We start from the raw sequence: 25,855 nt of genomic DNA on the forward strand, positions 1-25,855 counted from the left end.
ATGTCTCTCCCTGGTTTCCTATTCCTGCTCGTGCAGCCCAAGGTGGCGTTCCGCGGAGGTGCGAATCGCTGCTGGAACCTCAGCGCCGACGCCAGCGGCAGACTAACGGATGTGTTCAGCACCGTGATGGCCGGCTCCTCTTCCTTCTATGATTGCTACAAAGCGCAGGTGCATTAATCAATTCTGCCCTCTGTTAGAGGATTTATTCTAATAAGATTCATTTCCCTGAGCCGATTCACGTAGGTGTTTCAATTGCTCCAAGTTTAAGACCAGAAAACTGTAACATTTTAAATACAGAGTTTGCAGAATACATACTTTGAAAACAAGTTAAGGAATAAGATTTTTAACTGATTGTTGTTTTCATCTTGTCTTCAATGATGTCAGAAATGTAAGAAAATCCATTATTTACTTAGTAAGACCTTAACATATTTTTTCCTTCAAGCTTTATTGTAAATCCGTACAAACATACTTTTGATAATTTAAAGGTGAAATTTTTGTCACTCCTTTATTCTCTGGCTTTAACAATGTCCTACATTATATACTACCTTTTACCTCACCTGATTTTGTTAGTCATATTAAATTGGTCTAAGGATAATGTAAGTCATTTTTATTTGAAATTATTTAACCAGGACACCAATGTTGACATTGTTATACTTTGAATTAGAACAATATCCTGAAATAAATTATTTAATCCACACTATAGCCTTATATTGTGCCCACCACATAGATTGAGAAGCTGAGGCTCAGAAAGCTTGATTTGTACCCTCAATGACAAAGCCCAAGTGGAACCCAGGTCTTTTCACTGCTAAGACCAGCATTCCACCAATCTCTATAATGTTTGCATCACTACTAAAATGTACTTGAATTTATTTTTAGTTGTTTTAAGTATATCAAGGATATAAGTGGTAAATCTTGCAGTTACCTAGACCTAATTAATATGCCAACCCCAAGTATTTGCATTTTTAATTTCTGTAAATGTTTTAACTGGAAAGGATCCAGATATTTAAATTATAATTATGTTTGAATTCACCACATTACTTTAGTTGCTTGTTTTATCCTGGAATATAAAATTTAAATCAATCTTAAAATGATTTAATTTTTCTAATACTCAAAACTTATTTTAAAATGTGAAATATACTTGAAAGAATGTTCCCAAAATATATTTAGTTTCCAGTACTCTGTATCTCATTTGATATTGCATAATCTGAAAATGCTCCTTTTGTTTAAGCAGCTATTTAAAAAAGATGAACAGCCCTAGCAACATGGCTCATTGGTTAGTGTCGGCCTAAGCGCCAGACGGTCTTGGGTTCGATTCCCAGTCAAGGGCACATACCTGGGTTGCAGGCTTGATTCCCCGCTCCAGTAGGGGTGGGGGGGGGCAACTAATGGATGTGTGTGTCTCATATCGATCTCTCTCTTTTTCTCTCTCTTCCCTCCCCCCTCCCTTCCATTCTCTAAAAATCAATGGAAAAAATATCCTCACTCCTCAGGTGAGGATTAAAAAAAAGATGAACAATTATTTATGTCACTTTGGATACTTCACAGCTAAAAGAGAGTTGAGGTGGGCCTATGATAAAAACTTCAGAACTAAAGGAATAAAATTATGAAAGGTTCTAAAGACAAAAGTATTTATAAAAGTTACTAACATCTAGAAAGATAGTTTTTAGTGGCACTCTTAGCAAAATGGCTGTAAAATATTTGAGATTCTTGAAGATAGCTGATTGGAAGGTATTTTCATATTTTATTACTAAAGTATAAACTCAATATTGTATGTTTATGTCTATAAGAACAAAAATTTAGGAATATAGGATAGTTTAATCTAATCTAAATATGTCTTCTCTTTTTATGTAAATTTAAAAAAATATGTTATTAATTTTAGAAAGAGAGAGGAAGGGAGAGGGAGAGAGAAACATTGATGAGAGAGGACAATCAGCTGCCTCCTGCACGCCCCCTACTGGGGATCAGGCCCGAAACCCAGGCATGTGCCCTGTGACTGGGTATCAAACTGGTGACCTCTTGATGCATGGGACATGCTCAACCAACTGAGCCACACCAGCCAGGCCAATGTAAATTTTGATTAAGAAAATAAAAGCAATTAGAAATTTTTTTTAGTCACAATCATATTATTCTGTATTTATAAGTACAGTGTGGGGCAAAAGTAGGATTAATAAATAATAACACAAGAATAAACTCTGTGTTTCACATAGTCACAACTATAAACCTACATCTACCCCAGCTTTTATAAGAAAATAATCATTTCTACTGTGTTATACCTGGATATTTGTAGTCATTACATCTCAGGTTTTAGTAGTTCCATATTTGGAGAGTTAAAAATTGTGAACCTATACTTTCAGACTTCTTTAAAAAAGCATTTCCTAGAATAAAATGCATCTAAATGTTTGATCTTTTATTTATTATTAAATTCATTCTATTTCAGGTATTTTAAATTATTTTTACTTCTCAGTCCTTTTTGGAAGGAGACAGGATTTTAAATCATTAAAACCTTAAAATTCAAACTTTCACCTATTTACTCAAACTTCATTATAGAAGTGTTCACAAGAAAAATTAACTGGTATTTTTCTCCTAATTGTAGTAATATCTTGGAATTTTCTGAAGAGATCATAACATATATCATCTCATTTTTACAATATCTCTCAAAAATAAAAAGGAGACTGAAAATTAAAGATACTGTTTTTAAATGCCTTAGAGTAGGAGTAAGAAGGCCTTGAGTTTGGGTTTTAGTTTTGTCACCTTGGGCTCAGTAACTTGTAGCCTCAGTTTTCTCATTTTTCTATTTTAATAGAATACCTATATCACAGGGTTGACTGACTGCAATAATGTATATGGAATTTGTTTGAAATTCTATCTAAATGTACATTAACTTTTTTTTAACAGATTGGGAGCATTAAGACTGAGTTTTGTAAATGATTTCTGAAAAAGAACATTGCTAGTGTCCACATTATGCTCATCTGTTCAAAAAATTAAAACTTCAATAATTATAGGCGTTTTATACTAGGTATAAGCAACAAGTACTCCCGGGGTTCGATTAGATCTGCCAAGTGCCTGTTTTTGTATATGTATATATTTTTAATCCTCACCTGAGGATATTTTTTCTATGGCTTTTCAGAGAGTGGAAGGGAGAGAGAGAGAAGAGAAACATTGATGTGAGAGAGACACATTGATTGATTGCCTCCCACACACACCTCGACTGGGGCTAGGGATTGAGACTGCAACCGAGGTACATGCCCTTGGCCAGAATTCAACCTGGGACACTTCAGTCTGCAGGCCGATGCTCTTAACCACAGAGCCAAACTGACTAGGGCATAATTTTTTATTATTATTAGAATACAGTTACATCCATTTGTTTCCATGTTGGATATCTATGATTTTTTTATTTTTTTATTTTTTGTTAACCCTCACCTGAGGATATTTGTTTTTTCCAGCTGATTTTTAGAGAGAGTGGAAGTGACGGGAGGAGGAGGGGAGACAGATAGATCACCCCAGGATCGAACCTGCAAACTCAGATACTTGCTCTTGACTGGGAATCAAACCCGCACACCCTAGGCTGATGCTCTAACCACTGAACCACACTGGCCAGGGCTATCTATGGTTGCTTTCAACAGAGACCTTGACAGTCAACAAACCCTAGTATTTATTATCTGGCTCTTTACAGAAGAAAATTGCCAATCCCTAGTGTAAATTAAGCTTAAATGGCTAAGTCTAGATTTGATTTTGTCTCCCAACTCTTACACCTGTGTTATTTCCTCCTACTTCTTATTATACCACTATTCTGTAATAAATGTAGTTTTGATGTGTCTGATACACAAGCATTTCTTTAAAATTTCAGAGTGAAGACAATGTTGACCTAAGGCAGACCTATACTCCACTTTCTTCATCAACAGAATATGCAAGTTCTGTAGATTCTTCACTTTTCTATGCACCATGGTCTACTTATGGAGATGATATTAAGCAGCCTTCTAATTCTCAAATTAATGTAAAGAACAGGTAAATTAATAAGTTATATTTCTCAGGCTAAACAAAGTGTTTTTAAGTTTGATTACATGGGAACCCAGTTGTATTAGCTCTGTTCCCTGTATTGGCATATTAATTTTTGTTATGGCATAATTTTACGTTTATCAAACTTTTAGGAAACCCTAAACTGGGCAGTTACGTGTATATAATTTTTAGCTTATTGCTGGTTTTTATTCATTAGAGGAAACCTTTAGTGAATAAATGTTAAGTTCCTCTTTTGAAAGATATATAAATGAGTTAAAATTTTTAGATGTTTTTTCATCCAATTCTAAATTTTCAGTGATTTTTTTTCCTTCACAAGTACTCAATAAACAGGATTTTTATTAAATATACTTTTTTTTATCTTCACAGGAGGATATGTTTATTGATTTGAGAGAGAGAGGAAAGGAGATAGAGAAACATTGATGTGAGAGAGAATCATCAATTGGTTGCCTACCAATGAACCCTGACTGGGGATCGAACCCGAAACCTTTTGGTTTATGGGACAATGCTCCAACCACTGAGGTACCTGACCAGGGCTTAATTTTCTATGCAATTCCACAAATAAGGGCCTACTCGATGCCAGATTCTCTCCTAGTGGGGATATTAGCATTAACATGGCAAATATTATCCCTGCCTTTATAGTTTACAATACTGATGATGATGATGACTTGCCAGGCACTGCAAGTAAAGTAAGGTTGAAAAGAGTAAGTATAGGATATTATGGGAGCCTATTGCAAAGAGAAGCCTAGGGGAGTGACATCTTCCTTTATTTTAATTACATATAAGGGAGCAGTTGATAGAAGCTGATACATTTTAAGCAGAAAATAATTATTTTTTAAATCTTATTAAAAAAATTTTTAAATTTTAAAATTTTTGGTAAATTCTCTATAAAATAGTGATTTTATTAGAAAGATAATGTGATATATAATTCTATAAAAAATGTTAACTTACTATGTATTCATTACAAAAATAAAAACTTAACAAAAATATATAAAGCAGAAACGCACCTTAACCCTGCCTTCCCACCTCCCAATAACAATTAATAGTTTAGTATATATCCCACTGAATATTTTTTAGATATATACTAATACCTTATTATATAAAAAACTTTATATTAAATATTTGTGAAGTAGCATAATGTAGTGGAGAAAGACCATTTGTTTAGCAAAAAAAGTTTGGTAAATCATATATCCTTGCAAAATACAAGTCTCTTAATATTTCAAATGAGTGTTATGCATATACAAGATATTTTTATTTCTAAAATGCCCTAACACTATTAAATGTTAGAAACAAAATATGAGAAAACAAGAAGTTACAATTTAAAACAACGTATTCTAGGAACAAATTACCCAAAATCCATAGGAGGTAAAAGGGCACCAATTTTCCATCTACTTATGGTTTCTACATTTTGTATTATTTAGACAGTGTTAGTCACCTGGTAGAATATCAGGTACATGGAACTCAAATCACCTCTTTGGCAAGGATTTAAGGATAGCCCCCAAGTCTGCTACATTTAAGGGACAACTGCAATATTGCTGTGGTATCTAGGATGACCATATCACATTTTATTTTCTAATCTAACATTTAGTATAAAGAGACACAAAAATTGAGCAACAGGTTCATATGGTTTTCAAATCACAAATGAAAAATCTGAGCAAGTGTTGATGGAAGGATGTATAATAGGATTGGATATGCTTTCAGGATCAGCTATGGTACCAAGCATCATAGGTCAGAGATTTATATTTTGGTCACCTAAAATGAATAGCATATGTTTTGGAGAAATAATAGGTAAGCATACATTGTGAACTAGGATTTGAGGTGCAGGAAAAATATTTACATAACATAGATGGTAAGGTAAGTAGAAATTATTCTTGAGTTCTTGTTCCTTCTTTATTTGAAATTATGGTATAGATTTAATCCAAATATTTTATAGAAAATAATGGTAGAATAAATCTGGAAATAGAAATCAATATATTGCAGTTCAATGTAAAATAATTTTCATGTGATAATCATTTATTTTTAGGATTCAAACAGAAAGAAATGACTATGGCAGTGAAACAGACTTATATGGACTTGTATCTAACATTTTGGAAGAACAAGATAAGTCACAGCCATATTTTGCTGAAGGGTTAGTATATCATATAAGCTATATAGTATATACAGTAAGCTTTTAAATTCACACATAGGGTGGCACAAAAGTAGGTTTATAGTTATGAGTACACAAAACACAGTTTATTCTTCTGTTAGTATTAATTATTGTATTATTTTCCATGTAAACAACTGTAAACCGACTTTTGCCCCACCATGTATACTAGATTATCCTGTTTATTAACTTTTATTTCTACTTAATAGAGGGTCATCTCATAGTAGACATCTTAATTCAAATACTTGTTTTTAGGAGCCTTGATTTTGCTGAGGTCCTTGCATACAATTGGAAGTTTCCGTCTAAGATTTAATTTGCTATTAAGAACTTTCATTTGGAAGATTATTCTTGCATAATTCAGAGCTATTTCCCTTGAGTTCATGAGATAAAGTTTGGCTTAGAGAGTATAAAGTCCAAGGAGTTTTTATACATATATCCCAAAGAATAAAACTAGCATTTCTGCTGCGCAGAAATCCATATGGATTTTATTCATTTGGTAAAATTTTAAAAAATATACATTAATTGTTTTATTTGGGTGTGAAAACCATAATACCCAAAAGTCCTATTTCATAAATAGAGAAGTATGCAGCACACATGTAACCAAATATTTTAATTTCAATAACAGTTTCAACAAAACACATCTTTTTTCATTGAAGAAGTCATGGTCAACAACACTTTTGAATTATGTAATAACCTAAGTAAAGGAAAATTTTAACTTTGCTTTCTGCTTACTATATAGATAAAATATTATGTAAGACCATGCAGTCATCAGCCTCAGGCTTTAGTTAATGCCTCTTGAAAAAGTATAGTGAAGACATATTAAGAGTAAAATACATATTTATATAGCATATAGCACAATTCTAGAGACAGAATTATCTGAATGTAATGGTAGCTTATAAGACAAAGTTGAAAAGGATTAGAGAATGGTGAGGGTGGGGCGAGATAAATGTTTTTGAAAACCTCTCCTACCTTCTCCACTGAGGACATAAAATGTTTTAAAACCTAAATTGTAATTAAATATATTTACTTGTTCTAGGACGTGCTCCTCCAATTTAAAGTCAGTTTGGCCAATGAACACAAGCAGATTTGCAGATCACCATGACCTGTTAACAGAAACCAAAAGGCCAATAGATACAGCCATCTCTCAGCAAGCTTTTTATAGTGGTGAATCTGTGTCAGCAGTGGAAAAGCAATACCTGCATAATAGTAATCTTACACCACAACAAAAAATAGATGAACTTTATCATGGATTTACTGGTTTAGACCTTGAAGAACAATGGATGTACCCCTCACGAAGTGATCATTCTAACTGTTTCAATATTCAGACAAATGATACAGCTAAGACAACATTCCAAGAATATCCATTTGTCAAAAACTGTTTTACACCACAAGCTGGCCTGTCTGACGTCATGAAAGAATCAGGACTTGATACTTACCCTTATGGAAGAGAGAAAATGTGTGTTAAAAGTCTTGAAGCACCATTACAGCAAAAAAGGGCAGAGATATTTCTTTCCCAGTTTAATAGATACAATGAAAATGCAGATTATTGTAGATACTCAGAATATGCTCATTCTAATAAGGCTAAGCTTAATAAGTGTTCAAATTTTAGTGTCCAAGATAGCAAAAAATTAGCCAATGGCACACCTGAAACACCAGCTGTAGAAGCAGACACCTACACAAAGTTATTTCAGGTTAAGCCAGCAAATCAGAAAAAGATGGAAGAGACAATGTCTGACCAGCAGAATTTCACATTTCCAAAAACTACATCACACCTGACAGAAAAACAGTTTGCAAAGGAAGCAGCATTCACTGCTGATTTTGGCTTAAAATCAGAATATGGACTAAAACCTCATACAGTTTGTTCAGCTAATAGTGATTTTGCTAATGTCACAGAAAAGCAACAGTTTGCTAAAGCTGACCCCCCCAATTCTGAGTATTTTAAATCAGTGAATTTATTGTCAAACTCAGCAACATCTTCAGGAGGTATCAATATAAATAGGCCAACTTGGATGAATGTCCACACAAAAAATAACATTCCTATTCCTTATCGAAATCAAGGTAACTTAATGAAATTAAATAGTCATTTAAGTGCAGCTTCGAAAGGTTCTAACCATTCTTCAGATTTCCCCCAACTATCATCCACAAATTTAACTCCAAATAGCAATTTGTTTCAGAAGTATTGCCAAGAAAACCCTTCAGCATTTTCTAGTTTTGATTTTAGTTATAATGGTGCAGAAAGAATTCAATCTGTCAATCACATGGAAGGACTGACAAAGACTGCAGAAGAAAATCTCTTTGAATTGGTTACTGATAAAAAAATAAAGCAGCCAAACGGATTTTGTGATAACTACTCAGCTCAACAGTATGGGATCATTGAAAATGTAAACAAACATAATTTTCAGACAAAGCCCCAGAGTGGACATTATGATCCTGAGGAAGGTCCAAAGCATTTAGATGGCTTATCTCAAAATACGTATCAAGATCTGTTGGAGGCACAGAGTCATTTTAATAGCCACAGACAGGGAAGTGGAGACAACAATATTAATAGCCGTGTGAATCGCACACAGGCGTCATGCTTTTCTAATTATATGATGGGAGATTTAAGGCATAATCAGAGTTTTCAACAACTTGGTTCAAATGGGTTTCCCCTAAGATCCACCCATCCATTTGGCCATTCAGTTGTTCCACTGTTGGATTCCTATGATTTGTTTTCTTATGATGATTTAAGCCATTTATACCCTTATTTTAATGATATGATGTATGGTGATAATTCCTTTTCTGGTTTCGTGCCAACTTTTGGATTTCAAAGACCAATTAAAACCCGTAGTGGACCGGCCAGTGAACTTCATATTCGTCTAGAAGAGTGCTATGAACAATGGAGAGCATTAGAAAAGGAGAGAAAAAAGGTAACACAAAGCTATCCAGTTAGGAGTAACTTAGTATGTCCCCTGCATCTTCATTTTGTTTACCTTAGTGTGCTTTGAGTACTTGTCTTATTTCTAAGCTGAATTAGTCTCTAACAGGCAGTATTTGTTAAGTCTATGACTAGAAGGGATTAATTAGGTGACTGAAAGACTGAAAGAGCTGGGGGGAGGGGGAAATGGAAACATCTGTAATCACCAATAAAAAGTTTAAAATAAAAATAAATATGTAAGGGGAAAAATGGCTAAAAAGCTCGAGGTTAAAAAAATTGTTACTCAATGTAAAATTTATTTTGCCAATGAAGTAGAGTTTTTTCTTAATGGGTTAAAGTTAACTTCTTTTAATTTTTAAAGTATTAAACTGTTAGAGTGTTCAGGTATTTTATTTGTATTAAATATGACAGAAAAATACAGTGGTTTGTATTTGCTGCCTTTCGATACCAAAACAGAATTATTACTTAAAGGAGTAATTTTCAATTTATTGCTTAAGCCTAAGAGATATTACAACTGAATCATATTTGGAAAATTCACCATCTAAAAATTATATAATTTTTTTACAGACTGAATTGGCCCTTGCCAAGAATTACCCAGGAAAAAAAGTATCCAGTACTAACAATACTCCAATTCCAAGGCTGACTTCCAACCCATCTAGGGTTGATCGCTTAATTGTGGATGAACTTCGAGAACAAGCCAGAGTAAGCTATAAAAACTTCCAATAGTGGACTTTTAAATTGCTTGATAAATTTTTATAACATTTCAGTAAGTAAGAATTCTAAAGGATTTTAAGATCACATTTCTGTGTAACTCTTTGAAGTATATTCTTTTCCATGTTTGGTCCTAGAACTGTGATTAATATTTAGGAAAGGGAAAATAGCCCCACTCAATTATTGAAAAGGTAGGTTTAATGACTTAAATGGTTCCTCTTCAAACCCTAATTGGCAATGGAGCTAATCCTCAACAGAAAGAATTTTTTTAAAGCAAAATTATTTTGAATATTATTTATAGGGAAAGTCCCATTTCTTAGTCACAAACATTTGTTTTCTAGCTTGATGAGCAAGCTGTGCTTGCATTACACAGGATGGTAAATTAATAGGGAATTATATTTCATTTTCTTAAGCCTGCACTCTTAAGTTATTCAACAAACAAGTATATACAGCAGTGTATTAAACACTAATAAACTGAAGTATGTAAGTATGCATAATTTTATAAAATAGCCTTGTTTTTGGAAAGGAGTGTATCACTTCAAATAAAATGTATAAAATACTGATATTAAGTCCTTTTGTAATTTAATAAATGATTACCTATTATTTCTTTTGTAATTTCAGGATTTTCTAATCAACTTTAATAGAGTAGGGTAAATGTTTTTCTTTTTTGATATTCCTCTTAAAAAGTCAGTTTTCCGAGTAAAATTTGATGATTTCCTGAGAAAAATCATGCAGTGGAACAGGTTGCTTCTACAATAGAACAAAAGCCACTTTAGGAATTAGAAAAAATCAACCTAACAGTCTATTTTATTGAACATCGGTTTCTTACTTGTACCATGCTGTTTTTAAAATATAGATATGAACTGTTTTAGTGGAAAATATTGATTTTACCTAGCTTTCAGCCTTGGTCAGTTGAGATTCTTTTATCAAATTTGTAAATCTGTACAATGAAATTTATCAATGCTTTAGTCAGATACTGACATGTATTACAGCCAGATATTATGTTAATAAAAACTTCAGTCTTTTATTATATTTTCTTAAAACTGTTCCAAGTTAAAATTCCTTTTTCTCAGTAATACATTTCTCAGCAGTAATTCAAAGGATTGCAAACTGTGGATGTTAAGAAATACACTTTTACCAGCTTTGGTAATGCGTCACATTAAGTTAGGTTATGCTTATAGCTGTTATAACTTTATATTTAGGAACATTAGATCAATAATATACAAAGGGCAAGAATATTTTCACATGTACTACTTTCTAGCTTGCTAGTTTTATAGAATTCTGAAATCTTTTAAAAGTTTATTAAAAATCACTGGTGCAAATTTCATTTTTTACACTTAACACTTATTCAAAATGATTCTTATTTTAAAAATGTAATTGATAGTTCATTGGAATATTTGATGTTTTTTCTGTTGTTATCCTTTCAAAGAGCTAGCTGGTTGTACAATTGGGAGGAAAATACTTAATATTGTACACTTTTGTTTTCTCCATGGGCCTAAACTGGCATATATTTATTCCAAGAAAACTTGATATGAATGTGAGGGTAGAGGCATTCATTCAGGTACCTTCAGCTTCTTGAGAGGTATTTTACTACTCCTTCCACTCACTGAACAGCAAGGCTTATGCAACTTTTAAAGATTTATTTTTATTGATTTTTAGAGAAAGGGAGAGGGAGAGAAACATCGAGGTGAGAGTGAAATATCAGCTGCCTCCGGCACACCCCACCAGGATCAAACCCAAAACCCGGGCATGTGCCCTGACAGGGAATCAAAATGGTAACCCTTCAGAGTGTAGGACGATGCCCAACTAACTGAGCCACAAAGGCCAAGGCAATTTTGAATCATTTAATTCCCAAGGGCAATTATTTAAAAAGTTCTCTTTCCTTACACCTTCCAAGGTTAGAATTTGAAACAAGTTAGAAATATGAAACATACTCCCCTGACTGATCAGTGCCTTATAAAAGCTTAATTAACCAGAAAATTGAGAAACTTCCTAATTTTTCTTAGCAGTTCTATTAATTATAGGATTTATTATCTCAACATAAATTTAAGTATTTTTTGGATTATGGATTCTTAAAACTAACCACTAGGTTGGTATTAATCTGAATGTTTCTGATTTCCAAAAGGAAAACACTGGAGGCCCACGAAGGACTTGCTGAAGTCAGGATTAATCAGTCTAGGACTTCTCCCTTTTAGCATATTTTTTTCCCCTTTCCATAACAATACCTCCTAATAACACTATTTGCCAAAAACAGTGTTGGATCTTATATTTGCACTTACATGGGAATGCTTGATTGACTTTTTCAGTGTTTTTTATTCCCATTAACTGATAGCTTTTAGAATTAACAGATACAAGAAGATACGTATAAAAGACTGATGCTCCATCTTTGTTTCCCCTAGCATGGTGTCAGGACACAATAAGCATTCAATTATTTATTGAATATTATTGCTCTCATGTCTATTTTGCTTCACTGAAGATTTGTTTTTCCTTAAGTTAATGACAGGGCAATGTGCTTACATGCCTTATCAAAATTTAAAATCTTTCTCTCAGGTTGTAACTTTACTAGGCAAAATGGAACGTCTTCGAAGCTCTCCCCTTCATGCCAATATCTCTACTGCTCTTGATAGACACTTGGAGTCCATTCACATTGTACAGTCACGTAGAAAGGATGAAATTGTTAATGCTTCAAATCGTCAAAAGCAAGGAGTTCCTAGATGCCAAGATGACAGAGGTACAAATATTAATGCATATTCTTTTGATAAGGCAGTGAGATAGTTTGAATGTTAATAAAATCAGATTCTAAGGTTAAAAGGTTGGCATTCTAAGGTTTACACTTATTTAAAGAATAAATTGGTAAATGATGCCCACATAATCTACTCCAAAAGTACCTGGATCTGTTTCTTTAACTGGATTCGTTTAAAATGTCAACACTTTTAAATATGTATTATTAAGTCAAGAACTTTGGTTAACAGTCAATACCTATCCTTTTATAAAAATAATGTTTGATCATTTGGTAACTCAGTACTGCACTTTAAGGGTTAAGGGAAACTTAAATGGTATCTAATGTAAACTGGCTCTAATGTTTCTTTTACAGATGTTTTTGCCCTTGCTGCAGCAATTAAAGAGATGTGTGTGGCTACTCGGAAGGCACGCACTACTCTGTGGTGTGCACTGCAGATGACTTTGCCAAAAACAGCCAATACAGCTGGCCAAACGGATGTGGAAAAGGCTTTACAAGATATAGTAAACTGTGAAGATAAAGTCCATGAAAGCATAAATAGTAGCAATCCAATGAACCAGAGAGGTGATGCAAACAAACATTAAGGAAATGCCAAGCAGAAAGAATAAAAAGCTGATAAGTAAATATATCAAGACATGCTCAACAATTTTAATGAACTTGTCAAACTTGAAAATTTCAATGCATTTTTTTCAGATTTAGAGTTTAATACCTTAATGAAGTCTAACTTCTATTTAAAAATCTATTTGGAATGAATCAGATATAGTTTAAAGTGAACTCAAAGGGAAAGTTGACTACTGTAGGAGTTCTGAGTAGTCAAAGATAAGTTTAAGTAAATTAAATATTTCCTAACAGCTAAAATATTGCTTAAACCCATTCTGCAGTGCAGGTAAATGCAAATGTGAAATTCTTCTAGAAGATAAGTTTCATTTAGGTCTGCCTTAGTAAGTATAATTCCAAATAATGAATCTAAATGACTGTAACCCAATTATGGCTACAGTCTAGTAACCGAGACAAGTTTTGATTGTGATATAAAAGTGTTTTCCTTACAAAACTGGATAATACCTAGGAAACAAAGGAAAACAAGAATGAACCCAATATTCATGTAAAATTTTAATATTTAAACTACTACCATATTTATAATTTGAAATCTTAGTGCCTAAGTATATGGAGGGAAATGCATCTGATTCTCCTAAATTAGTGATAAAAGTGCCAGTGTAAAAACCATGCAAGTTACTGAATATAAAAGCTGTTCAAATCATTTGTGTATATTGTTAAAACTTAATTATACTATCAATTATTAAATATTTCCAATTTTAAAGTGTTTAAATTGAATCGAAACAAAACATTTCCTTTATCTGGATCTTTTAGATTTGATGCACAGTAACTAAAATAATGACTATTGTTGTAATACCCTTAGTTTGCTGCCTTTTATGAGGGTATCACGAAGTTTTAAAATGTATTTTTTTAAGGTTAATCTTTAACTAGTTTAGTTTGCAATTGGTTAGTGTGTATTTTGTGTAGTTGTGTTCATTAGTTTGCTTCTGTATTTTTTTAAAAGAGCTCTTGAAAGCTTGGCTTTTTCTGTTTCTCATCACTTAATATCTTTGTATGGAACCCAAGTAATTTATTCATTAATATGAAATGTTGATATTATGTGACTCAGATCTTGGGCTTTAACATTTCTAGCATGAGTTAAACTATGATATAATGTACTGATGAAATTTAATTGAACTATCCTTGACTAGAAACACTGATGTTTTAAATGTTGGTGTTTTTCCTAGTTTTAGAAATCCTGGTATTAAAAAAGAGTGTAATCACACCACATAAATTTTCTTTAGATGATGTGCGGAAGAAACTGATTGAGAGAATTCAGGAGTAACTGTGGGGAGAAACATTTTGATCATTGATATGCCTTAGAACTACCAAATGAATTACATTGAAGGTAGTCAAATGAAAGAGATCACCCCACCACAGTCACTGCATAGAAAGTGGTTAAGTTTGACATAAGACATGTTGGATGTTATAATAACAAATATTGTACTAATTTAGTCTCTCAGGAAAAGAAAATAAATTATTTTGTTGAAAATAACTGGTTTCATTTTTTACATTTGTATTAGTTTCTAACCTTAAAAGTCACTCATGTTAGAAAACCAAATTTCATTTAACTGATAAAAACTGGTGCTAAGTTTTAAATTTCATTACTATTAGCACATAAGTAATAATGTTGGTAGATGAATCAATGCCATTCAAGATATCCTTGGATCTAACCTTACCTCCTTCAAAGATGAAACTGTTGCTCTGTGTTCATGCTAATCCAGGCAAACTAGGGTAAAAATTCTAGGGAAGCTTTGACATGGCAGTGGTCAGAAATGAAACATTAGTCTATTAACAAAAATTAACATAAATTAACATAAACATTCTTTGAAGTTTCATTAACTGTCACCCTGTAGATAGTTCTCAAATTAGTTGGTTGTCCCTTTCTATAGTATACCCGTTAATGGACGGTTCTTATGTATTATACTTCTGAATTACTACCCATGAAAACCTTATAAACTAAATATCACATAAGACTTGTAGTTGAAACTAATAAAACTAATGCTCCCATCATTTCTAATCCAAAAGAATTTGGCATACTCAAATTTTTTTAAAAAAAACAGAAAAAGCATTTTATATAAAGATGGCTGAAAACTACCTTGAATTATATCAGTGTTCTTCCATTTGAATAATCTGCTACTGTAAAGTTTTAGAAAGTTGAGAATTAATGTTATGGCTGAAATCCCGAATGTGGTTTAAAGTATCAATCATACCATATGTGATGTCTAAAATTTGTCCTTTGCAATACTGAACACTTTAGACATAAAGGATTTATTATTAGCACCTGAGTTAAGTGAATAAACTTAACTCAAAGCCTAATGAGCTGATCTTTTTTTTCTGTTTAACATACACTGAGCCAAAAGACATTAACAGGTTCCAAAAACTGCCAGCCCTGGGGCTCTAATCAAAAACCATGGAAGCTTCTGCTCAACTCCACACAAAAAACCCAAACAGCAACATGCCATGTGCTATAGCCAAACTATACCATTTTAAGGAGCAGATATGAGCTAGCAAACAAGACAAAAAGACTGGCCATACAGCCAAACACCAGAGATCATAAACACCACACTAATGCAACATACATAATAGAGTCCCAGAAGAAAGGACTGCTGTTACAGCAGATTGAAATAACTCCCATCAGGGGTCCATGGATAATCTGCAAATCAAGGTGAGGACCAACCAAAAATCCAAAATAAGGATTTACTAAATTAAAATAGACTCTCACACACTATCTGTAGACACAGCCTATTGCTACTACCACATAAAGCTTTAAGACTCCAATAGGACTCCAAAGCCAGTTTACTGACTTTCAAAAAAACAAGGTAATCTTTCTGATCTAATACCCAAACTCACAGAAAGGAAAACTGAGGCAGAGAATTTATGGATTTCAGGAAGTTCTACTGGTAGAAGAGATTATTAGGGCTAAGCAAAACAAAGCACAAAAAATTCAACACATTGCTAAGCACAGAATTCATCTCCATAGGTAGCTGAAAGGAATCAGAATAAATCAGAAGACACTGATTTAAATAAAGTTTATTTTTTAAAAAGGTGGTTATTTTTTAAAATTTTGCCAATGCCACGGTTATAGGAGTGTATAGTGGTAACATCTTTTCCTTAACCATGCTTCTTTTTACCTTCTGCACAAAAGTCAAAACTTTTGTTAATCACAATGGTATAAAATAGAGGTTGGCAAACTTTTTCTCCAAAGGGCCAGATAGTAAATATTTTAGGCTTTCCAAGCCACATAAGGTCTCTGTCATATATTCATTAACAAACCTTTAAAAACATAAAATCCATTGTTAGCTTGCACCATACAAAACCAGACTGGGCCAAATTTGTCCTGCAGGCAGTAATTTGCTGACCCCTGGCATAAAATACCTACTTTGTTTTGTCCGAGAAATTGCTCTCTTCAGGCTTCTTGACAGTCTGTTGCCTGAAGAAGAGAAAAGCCTGATTTAAAACTGTCGCTTGTGACAAAAGTAGAAATGGAGAGTTCCTGCTCACTTTTGACTCTCCCAAGCAATTTTCCCATTCACTCACTCATTCAATTTGTTGAGCACCTACTATGTACACTCTTAAATATCTTGTTAGCAGAGATTTCCAGTGTCTCTTCCTTAAAAGGAAGTTCCTCCATTTTCTCTAAACCTGTAATTATCAGGCCTTTATACTCATGTTTTAGGGCAAAACAAGATTAAAATCTCTTACTAGCAATCAAGAGGAATCTAGATAACAATGATATCCTTGCACACAATACTGACACATCCTTCTTAAAATCACAACCTAAATGAGGAAAAATGTTAACTATCTCTACTTAAAAAAGATACTTCCTTTCCTCCCATAGGGTGAACTTTTTAAAAAAAAAATTCTCAAATCTAGAATATCCATCAAATAATTCTCATTTTCCTAGTTTGTTGCCATGCAACATAAAATCTGGATCCAGGTGGGCTCTTCATTAGCTTTCTACTTGAGTCTTAAAACAATGCATTTAGGGGTAAACAGTACTTCTGAAGCAATTTACACTCCCACATTTCATCTCAGGGAAGGAGTGGTCATGATTCTGCTCCTTCAGGATAAAAACTGTCAGCTTTCTGAATATTCCTGGGTTTACCCAAGGTGAGGGAAGACTTTTGAAAGTGGCCAAAAGGAGCACAGTACTTCGGTACTAAAATATAAAGGTTGCTCCCCTTCCAGATCTTTGGTACAGGTATCAACTACAACAATCTGATTACCCACAGCACAGAGACATGGCACATCTTATTAGAAGTGTTTGGGATTTTCCTTTTGACCACGTAAACGAGGGGAAATGCCTTGAGAAACCACTTTGCAACGTCCTCCCATTTCTCTTAAATACACATGTGCACAACCAGTTCTCCCTCGGGTCAGTTCATGAGGAGGAAGCAGAGAGTTGACCACGGTTATCGCTTTCGTTCCCCTCTTTGCGTCCTTTTCTTTTCCTTTTCCTTGCGCTCCTGCTTGGCTAGTTTGTCCTTCTCCCTCTGCAGCTTGTCCTGCTCCTTCTTCCTCTGGGACTCATCCCGAAGCGAGTCTCGCTCCAGTTTCCGGGCGTTGAGGACATCTTCCACATTGGTATTTCGGAACAGGACTACAATGAGTTAAGGGATAGGGTAGAGGTCACACAGGCCCAGCTCCTGCTCCTTCTTTTCATTCTTGCTGTCCACGCTCTACATGCCGAGTCTTGAAAACTTTCTACCTATTCCTAGTTTGTTTGTTTTTTAAATTCTTATATTTATCTTTGGTCTAATAGGAAATTCTAGAATTATCATTACGCAAGTTAAAAACTAACCCTCAATAAAAATCTCATTAAGACTGATCTAAATCTAAATATTTTATGAAAATAAAATGTCACTGCATAGCTGGCGTGGCTCAGCGGTTGAGCATCGACTGTGATCCAGATCTGTTTGATTCCCAGTCAGGGCACATGCCCGGGTTGCGGGCTCCATCCCCAGCAGGGGGTGTGCAGGAGACAGCCAATCAATGATTCTCTTTTATCGTTGATGTTTCTCTCTCCCTCTTCCTCTCCCTTCCTCTCTCTAAAATCAATAAAAATATATTTTAAAAAAAAAAAAATTTCATTCTAGAATAAGTACTTATATCATTCAATGGCAGAATACTGTTGGAGTATTCATGCTAATTTTAGTGAACAGAGTATTAATATAAGTGGCAAAATTATGTACTTGGCACTGTTAAAATGCTTGAAAAGAATAAGTTGTTTAATCTTACTATATCAATTTGTTTTCCTAGACCACTAAAGCTTTAATGAATCCATGTTCTATTAACCACAAACTCTGAATTTATAAAATAGTAAGTTTAGCCACAGTTAGAAAATATCCAGCCAAAAACTTTACCCCTCATTTCTTATGACTTTAAAAACATAACCTGTTACTACCAGACAAGCTCCTCTCTACTCTTAAAACACAATTTTTTCTGCCCTGCCCTGGTCAGTGTGGCTCTGTGGTTACAGTGTTGGCCCTCACACTGAAGGATCTCGGGTTTGATTCCGAGTCAAGGCCACGTACCTGGGTTGCAGGTTCGATCTCTGGGCCCTGTCAGGAGGCAGCCAATCGATGTCTCTCTCACATCGATGTTTCCCTCCCTCCCTCCCTCTTTCCCTAAAATCAATAAAAACATATCCTTAGGTAAGGATTAAAAAAAGAATAAACTCTGTTTCACATACTCAAAACTGTAAACCTACTTTTGCCCACACCTGTATTTTTAGCTTAAAAGCATTTGGTGTTTGTGTTCTCTTTCCAACAAATGATAAGGTCTTTGAGGACAGAGACCAAAACTTCAATATTATTTTAATTGCTTCCACAGTGCTAGAAAATCCAGTGCTATATGCAGAGATTACAGATTATTTTCCCTTAGAAATACTTCCTCTAAGCTGACCCTTCACAGTACATGCTGACAGGTCTCTTTGGGGAAAAGTTCTTGCTAAATTGACCACTTAGGGCTGTACTACAAAAGGGGCTCACAATGCTAGCCTGACATGAGTTCCTGGAGGTGGAGAGCCCCCAGCAATGACAGCAAAATAAAAACTGATCCTCAAGATGATTCTGTGGAGAAGTACATGGGGATGGACACAGAGAAGGATACATTTGTCAGAACCAATGTTCATTGTGGTGGCACCTGAATCATCCTTCTCATCTGCTTCGGTAAGTGATGTTAAGGAAAATCGGATGAAAAACAAAGGTTAGCATATTCCAGCCCAACATAAGAAAACATTCAACAAACTGATGGGTAGAAACGGCACAATGAATGGAAGGACACTGTCAGAGATGTGGTAGTAAACCCAGGAGAGTCATCTTTAGAAGTCTCAACTTAGGGAACGTTGTTTAGAGCTTCCATAAGATCCTTATCTCTTGGAGGCTGACAAGAAACTTAAGCTCATCTGGGTGGACTGCCATATTCCCTGGAAGCCAGGGGATGGCAAGATAATCTCTAAAACAGTGGTTCTCAAAGTGTGGCTCCCAGAACTCCCTGGGAATTTGTTAGAAATGCATATTCTTGGGCCTCATCCTGGATCTACTAAATCAGAAACTCTAGGAGCTAGAGCCCAGCAATCTGTGTTTTAGCAAGTCCCCCAGAGAACCACTGCTTAAAACACTCTTTAGCCCAAGAAATGAGATTTTATAATCAGAAACATAGTTCTGCCAACCCTGGCAAGAAAAATCATGAGGAAAAAGTAGAAGAGAAGTTGGCCCAAAAGAGCCTAAGAATTCTTTTGTAAACTCATGATTAAACAGCTGACATTTCTGGTATGATGTACACTCCATTCAAGAGGGTTCAGTAAACTAAGCATTTCCTAAACAAATGTCAATGTCACAGGGAACCAAAACTGCTCCTACCAGCAACACTTTTTACACTGTACCCACTCAAATTCCAGATTTATCCTGGTGTTACTTGGGGGTTCAGTCTCATTTTTAATTATGTAGTCAATGGAATATTTTTTTTTTTAAAGATTCAAAAGAAACTACTCCAAATTTGGGAATCCTTCACACCAAAATATACAGGTTCTAGTCCTGGTTTTGCCACTAATTATATGAATATCTCTGATCACCCATTCATCTCTCAGTGCATCAGTTTCCTTATCAACTGGGAAAGACTATAAAGATGTAAGTTACATGGTACTGCAAAGAAAGGTAAAGAATCACAGCTATATCTTATTTTCTAAAAGTACAATATAAGTGGTCCATTATTAAGGCATTATTGGTTTTACGTTGAAGTTTTCAGAAACAAACTTGATTACGTGTTGAAAAATTTAAGTCCAGTGTGAACTATTCCAACTTCATTCCTCACACCCACAAAGGGTCACAGATCACTGCCACTTTAGAGAAAATTAAGCTACAGAGGGGGATTGGCAGCCTCCCAAAGCTCACTGGAAACCAGCAAATGCTTCTGGCTTGAGCCTCAGGAAATGGTGCCAAGACTCCAAAAAGGATATTCCGCCCGGCCGGGCGTGGCTCAGCGGTTGAGCATCGACCTATGATCCAGGTGATCGGGGTTCAATTCCCGGTCAGGGCACATGCCCGGGTTGCGGGCTCGATCCCCAGTTGGGGGCATGCAGGAAGCAGCCAATCAATGACTCTCTCATCATTGATGTTTCTATCTCTCTCTCTCCCTCTCCTTTCCTCTCTCTGAAATCAATAAAGATATTTTAAAAAAACAAAACAAAAAGGATATTCCTCTTCATCTGTCACATCAGCATACTGGGCCAGGAGGGCAGCTTTTCTCTGCTTCTCTTCTTCTGACACCATCCTGGGCTTCACCACAATCTGTGCTTGTTTCTCAATTAGGGTAGCAATGGCTTGTATCTCATCTGGGAGGTGGTGGAAGGGGAGAGAGGGACAACAAGGTTGTATGTGAGAAAAAACAAGCTCACAAGACCACTAGTTCACCCAGGCAATGCTTGGAGAAAAAGCAATCTGCTGACTCCTTAGAGCCCTGGGGCTAAAAGGAGGTACCAAAGAGAAAGGTAAGGAAAGGCCATGCAGGCCAGACTTTAGATCTTGTATCTGTCTTCAATCAGAGTTGCCCTGCTTCTACTTGTTTTATATATTGAAGTTCTGCTGCTTTAATAAAAAAATTTAAAAAAAAGTTGAAAAGCAGTGGGTCAGAACTGTAGGAAATTAAGTCTCCAAACATGCAACTTTTCCCCCTCTCAACCCCAGAAACCTAAGAAGGAATCTAGAATCAACTTAATTTGGTCCCTTTCATGTTGATAATTATGCCAGGTGAAGTTCTTAGATTGTTTTATACTAAAATCAACTATTAATTAATGCTGACTAGTCACAAGTATACATGTGTTTCTGCGTCCAAACGTTGCTGACTGGTCACGAGATAACTTGTGTCTGCACTTACATTAATTTAAGTACCGTAATTTTAAACACCTTGCTGACCAAAGTAGCCAGCTGTATGGGAGAGTTCTGGTTCTAAATAACTGATCAACAAGGTGTTAAGTTCTCCATTCTCAAAGAAGAGGGCAATAGTATCAAGAAGTGGTTCTCATGCCTGGCTGCACATCAGAATCATCTGGGGGAGCTTTTAAAAAAATACCAATACCTGAGCCTCAATGCCAAAGATGCTTATATAATTGGTTTATGGTGTGGCCCAGGCACTAGCATTTTTAAAAGTAAATCAAGTGATGCTAAAATACAACCAAAACTGAGAACTACCAATGTAGATAGTTTAGAATAGATTCTCTTCAAGTTTGGCTTTAATGACTTGAGTTTTCTGCATCCTAATGCTGAGTATATTCACTCACTTCTCTTTCCTTTTAAAGGGTGAAGGGTTTTAGTTAAATAAAGCAAAAGACCAATAACAGTTTGCACTATGAAATGAGACTCTAAAAACGTGGAAGGTGGGGAAATATAGGTGACCCTATACCTGCAATGCAAATCTACAAGGGGCAGTGGGAAGAGGGTGAAAAGGAAAAAAGCATAAGCCACAATGAAGGTAATTGTAGTCAGCTGAAGTGAAAAAGTAGCAAAGGGAAAAGGAAACCAATATTCAGTTAAATAGTTAAAGCTGCTGGGTGTTTGCCAGGTTAAATTACCTTAGGGAAAATGAGTATTCAACAAAGAAAACTAAAAACTCTTTCCCTGAGAGCTGTATAGTAAAGGTTATTGGAAAAGGCAATGGAGGTTAGACATCAGAACTCCAACTCTACCTTCTTTTTTCACTTTGGTGACAACATTCTGAGTTTCTGACCATCGTTCTACAATCTCCTTGCAGATGTTAAGGAGGGAATCTTCTTCCTAGTTGGAAAAGCAGACCAATTAATTAACTTCCTAGAGAGCCCTCACCTGAACAAAGCCTATGCAGAGGGCACAGCTGGTGATGAGAAGAAACCACAAAGAGGATTTGGAAGTCACAGAACAGAGTATGTTTCTTTTCTGAGGCTCCAGACACAGAAGTAATCCTTGTGTGAGTCCCAAGAATCCACACCTGCTAGGTCAAGAGCGCCCACTCCATCCTGCCAAGATCCAGGGGAAAGGATTCCCACCAACTCAGGGCAGTCTTCCTTATTCTTTTGGAGCAAAAATCTGTTGCCTAAGTCAAAACCTTTCTCCTCTGTGAAATCTTCTTTGGCCAATATACTTAACTCGGTATGCAAGGGTTATCACTCTTCATGCCAAGAGTTTTAATAGTCTAAGGCAAATTCATGCCTGTCTTTATCAGCAGACACACAGCTCCAAATGATGACACTATGAAAAAAATAGGTCAAGGAGTTGGTACCAATGGGTAGCCAAGTTACTTCAATTTCTTTTTCATAGACTCTTTAGAAACTTCCCAGCTGGACATAAAAACTAACTTGAATTGCTTGCGTCCTACTCTTTTACTCTACAACCTACAAAGAATTTATTCCACTGTGTTGTATTTCCACTGAACTTAGGAGCTCCATCACAAGCTATGTTAAGGCTTTCCCAAATATAGGTCAGTGTCACCAGAGCATGCTCTGGGGGCCCTTGCCAGGAGGTCCTGGGACAGCTGCACTAGTGTTATATTTCAACCATGTGCCCAATCAATAAATGACCCTTTCACCAAGTGTTAGTGGAGATGAAGGCAGCAGGAATGATCAGGAAAAGTGGACAATTTGGTGACTTACTACTTAAACACAGATTAAAATACACATTTCTGAATTCTTGAATCTGCCTCTAAGAAGCTAAATGCCAAGTTTATCTTTCTTCTTCAAAACTCTGATCTCCTACTCCCCCCACCACACACACAACAATGACTACTGCATTTCTACATACTATACAGAATAAAGCACAATATTTGCTTCAATTCTGCTTAGGCATGAAAAGACCTCTACGACGAGCTTACTTTTTTTGGATTCCTACCTCCAAAATAGGAATAGAGAGGCTTTTGTCACGGGACAGTCCTGGGCACTGCCTCTTAAAGGACAGAGACATCCCAGAGCACTTTATTCCCCCCTCTGAACACTGTCAACGGATGGCAATGAAACTGGTCGTTAGACGTTTACGACAAAACTCTCATTTAGACATTTCAACGACTTCCGAAAAATACTCACCCACAGGCATCCGAGAGAGTGGGCAAAGCCATTCCTCTCTACGCACCTACAACCTTCCCGGTTCCCCAAACCCAGGGTAAAGAAGTAACCCCCTTCCCTTAGGCCCAGAACTCAGAAGAGTATTCCTCTCCACTAATCCTCTGGGACACAGGATAGGGGAACGGGGATTCAAAGTACTGACGGGCTGGCAAGAGGCTCGAGAAATGAGTCCGGGCTTCTCACCAGGAAAGCTGAGAGAATACCCTGCAGAGCGTCCAGCTTCTCTTCTTCCTCCTCCTCCTGCAGAACACCCAGGATGTAGGCGCCGTAAACAGCTCGGTCCACTCCCAGCGCCTCCAACCGTCCATCTAGCCACGACCCAAAGCCGCTGCCCTCGCCACCGCCTTCGCCGGAGGCAGGTGCGTCCACTTCACTGGGCGCCGCCATCTTGGGGTCAGGGTCCTGCCAGCCCCTAGGGCGCCTACCGCAGTGCCTGACGGGCCGCGCCGCGGGCCCACTGCGCATGCTCAGAGAAGAAACCCACGCTCCTGTGCACGGAGCTTAGAACCCAGTAGTCGCATAGTGACTCGCCTGGGGTTTTTGTAGCTAAATAGAGCTCATCTGGGCGTACGCAGGGTCACGTGGTCTCTCGAGCACCCTGGCAGGTGGGTATTCTTTTTTTTTTTAAATATATTTTTATTAATTTCAGAGAGAGGAAAGGAGAGGGAGAGAGAGACAGAAACATCAATGATGAGAGAGCCATTGATCAAGCCCATAACCCTGGCATGTGCCCTGACCGGGAATCGAACCCTGATCGCCTGGATCGTAGGTCTACGCTCAACCTCAGCCACGCCCGGCGGGGCAGGTGGGTATTCTTAACAGACTATTTTAAAGTTGGAGAAGTTCAGAGAGGTTCAATAACTTGGCCAAAGTCACGCAGCGAATAACTAAACAGGACTGGAACCCCACTTGTATTGCAGCGCTTCGGCCCACCTCATGGAGCTGCCCTTCAGTGCACACTCCCACACAGCCATCAAGCGGGAATCTGCTGACTGTGCCTGCAATACCCATCTTTCCAAGCTCCTCCCCTGTCCATATTCAAACTTCAGGAAATCTTCGTGGACTCCCTGCCACCGATGTTAAGACCGCTGCAGTGTGTTGCGATTGCTTCTCTGCACTTAGCATGGTGTATTTAACGCAGAACCCGACATATGGTAGGTGCTCAATAAACGAATAGGAAACCTCAAGTCATTTCTTTCACTTAGTCATTCAACACACAGGAATATCTTTGAGGAGCCTTCTTTATCCTTTGCCAGACACTGTGCTAAGAGCTTTTGATGCATTATCTCTTGTAATGCTTCCAACAACCCTGTGAGGAGATAGATGCTTTTGTTGTCCATTTATTAAAAATAAGGAAACAGACACGGAGTGACACGACAGCAGGAAACCTCACCAGAGACCTGCTTGAGGACAGCAGCCAGAGCCTCTGCTGACTCCACAAAACACCTGGCCCTGGGCTGAAATGAATTACCCAAGAATCTGAGTTGGCTTTCCCTGAACTACAGAGAAAGCTGGCAGGTTTCTGGCCTGATTCCTTCATTCACTAAATATTTACTGATTACCCACAGCATGTCATTGCTCTTAGGCACTGAAAATACAAAGAAATGAATGTCACAAAATTTCTGCCCTCAAAGGGTCTTCAGTCCAGTGGGAATAGACATGTTTAAACTAATAATGACAATATAGTGAGATAAATGTGTTAATGGAGCTTTTCCTAATGGAGGTTGCAGTAGGATGCCTAGAAGATCAGGTTAAATTTGCCTGTTGGAGTGGAGTTAGAAGCTGCCGGCGTGGGGGGTCTTGAAAAGCTTCCGGTGGAGATGGGAGATGATGCTTGCACTTTTTTGAAGAATAAGTAGGAGTTCTTTAGGCAAAAAGACTGGAAGAGAAAGGAAGCAGATCCAGATGCAGGGAGCTGGGTGCAAAGGTTTTTTAGGGGGCCTCCAGAGAATCATGTATGGCTTGAGCAGCAGAGTTCAGAAAGAAGATATTCAGGGGATGACCACAAAAAGAAAGGGAGGGGCTTGTATACCTTGCAAAGGGCCTCTTGAGAGCTCTCTACCCGTATTATCATTGGGATAATGTAAATGAATGGACATGGAACACTACAGCTCAGTAGAAATACAGGAGGGATCATTTATGATCTTG

At 36.5% G+C, this 25,855-nt stretch overlaps 2 protein-coding genes across 4 annotated transcripts; one reads left to right on the forward strand and one right to left on the reverse strand.

Annotated features, from left to right (window-relative positions):
• MEIOC (meiosis specific with coiled-coil domain) lies at positions 1 to 16,044 on the forward strand (the record flags this gene model as incomplete). Its single annotated transcript, XM_081162024.1, has 7 exons — positions 1 to 168; positions 3,848 to 4,005; positions 6,038 to 6,142; positions 7,194 to 9,063; positions 9,639 to 9,773; positions 12,333 to 12,513; positions 12,877 to 16,044. The coding sequence occupies 7 exons, from the start codon at positions 1 to 3 to the stop codon at positions 13,104 to 13,106; spliced, it is 2,847 nt and encodes a 948-aa protein (XP_081018150.1). The 3' UTR covers positions 13,107 to 16,044.
• Positions 6,753 to 24,121, reverse strand: CCDC43 (coiled-coil domain containing 43). 3 transcript variants are annotated; one of them, XR_013997378.1, is made up of 7 exons: positions 23,891 to 24,121; positions 22,304 to 22,391; positions 20,818 to 20,953; positions 19,231 to 19,289; positions 16,499 to 17,719; positions 15,699 to 15,772; positions 6,753 to 12,492 (listed from the first exon to the last, which is right to left on the reverse strand). XR_013997378.1 is itself a non-coding variant. In XM_081115976.1 (5 exons), exons 1-5 carry the CDS (start codon positions 24,092 to 24,094, stop codon positions 17,532 to 17,534), a joined length of 675 nt encoding a protein of 224 aa, XP_080972102.1. In that variant the 5' UTR covers positions 24,095 to 24,121; the 3' UTR covers positions 16,134 to 17,531. The 3 variants fall into 3 exon arrangements, 1 of the variants encoding a protein (XP_080972102.1); XR_013997377.1 differs by lacking the exon at positions 15,699 to 15,772; XM_081115976.1 differs by lacking the exons at positions 6,753 to 12,492; positions 15,699 to 15,772 and having other exon boundaries at positions 16,134 to 17,719.
• Positions 24,122 to 25,855: the final 1,734 nt, after the last annotated feature.

Source organism: Miniopterus schreibersii (genome assembly GCF_964146895.1).
Source record: "Miniopterus schreibersii genome assembly, chromosome: 16".
Classification (NCBI taxonomy): Eukaryota; Metazoa; Chordata; class Mammalia; order Chiroptera; family Miniopteridae; genus Miniopterus; species Miniopterus schreibersii.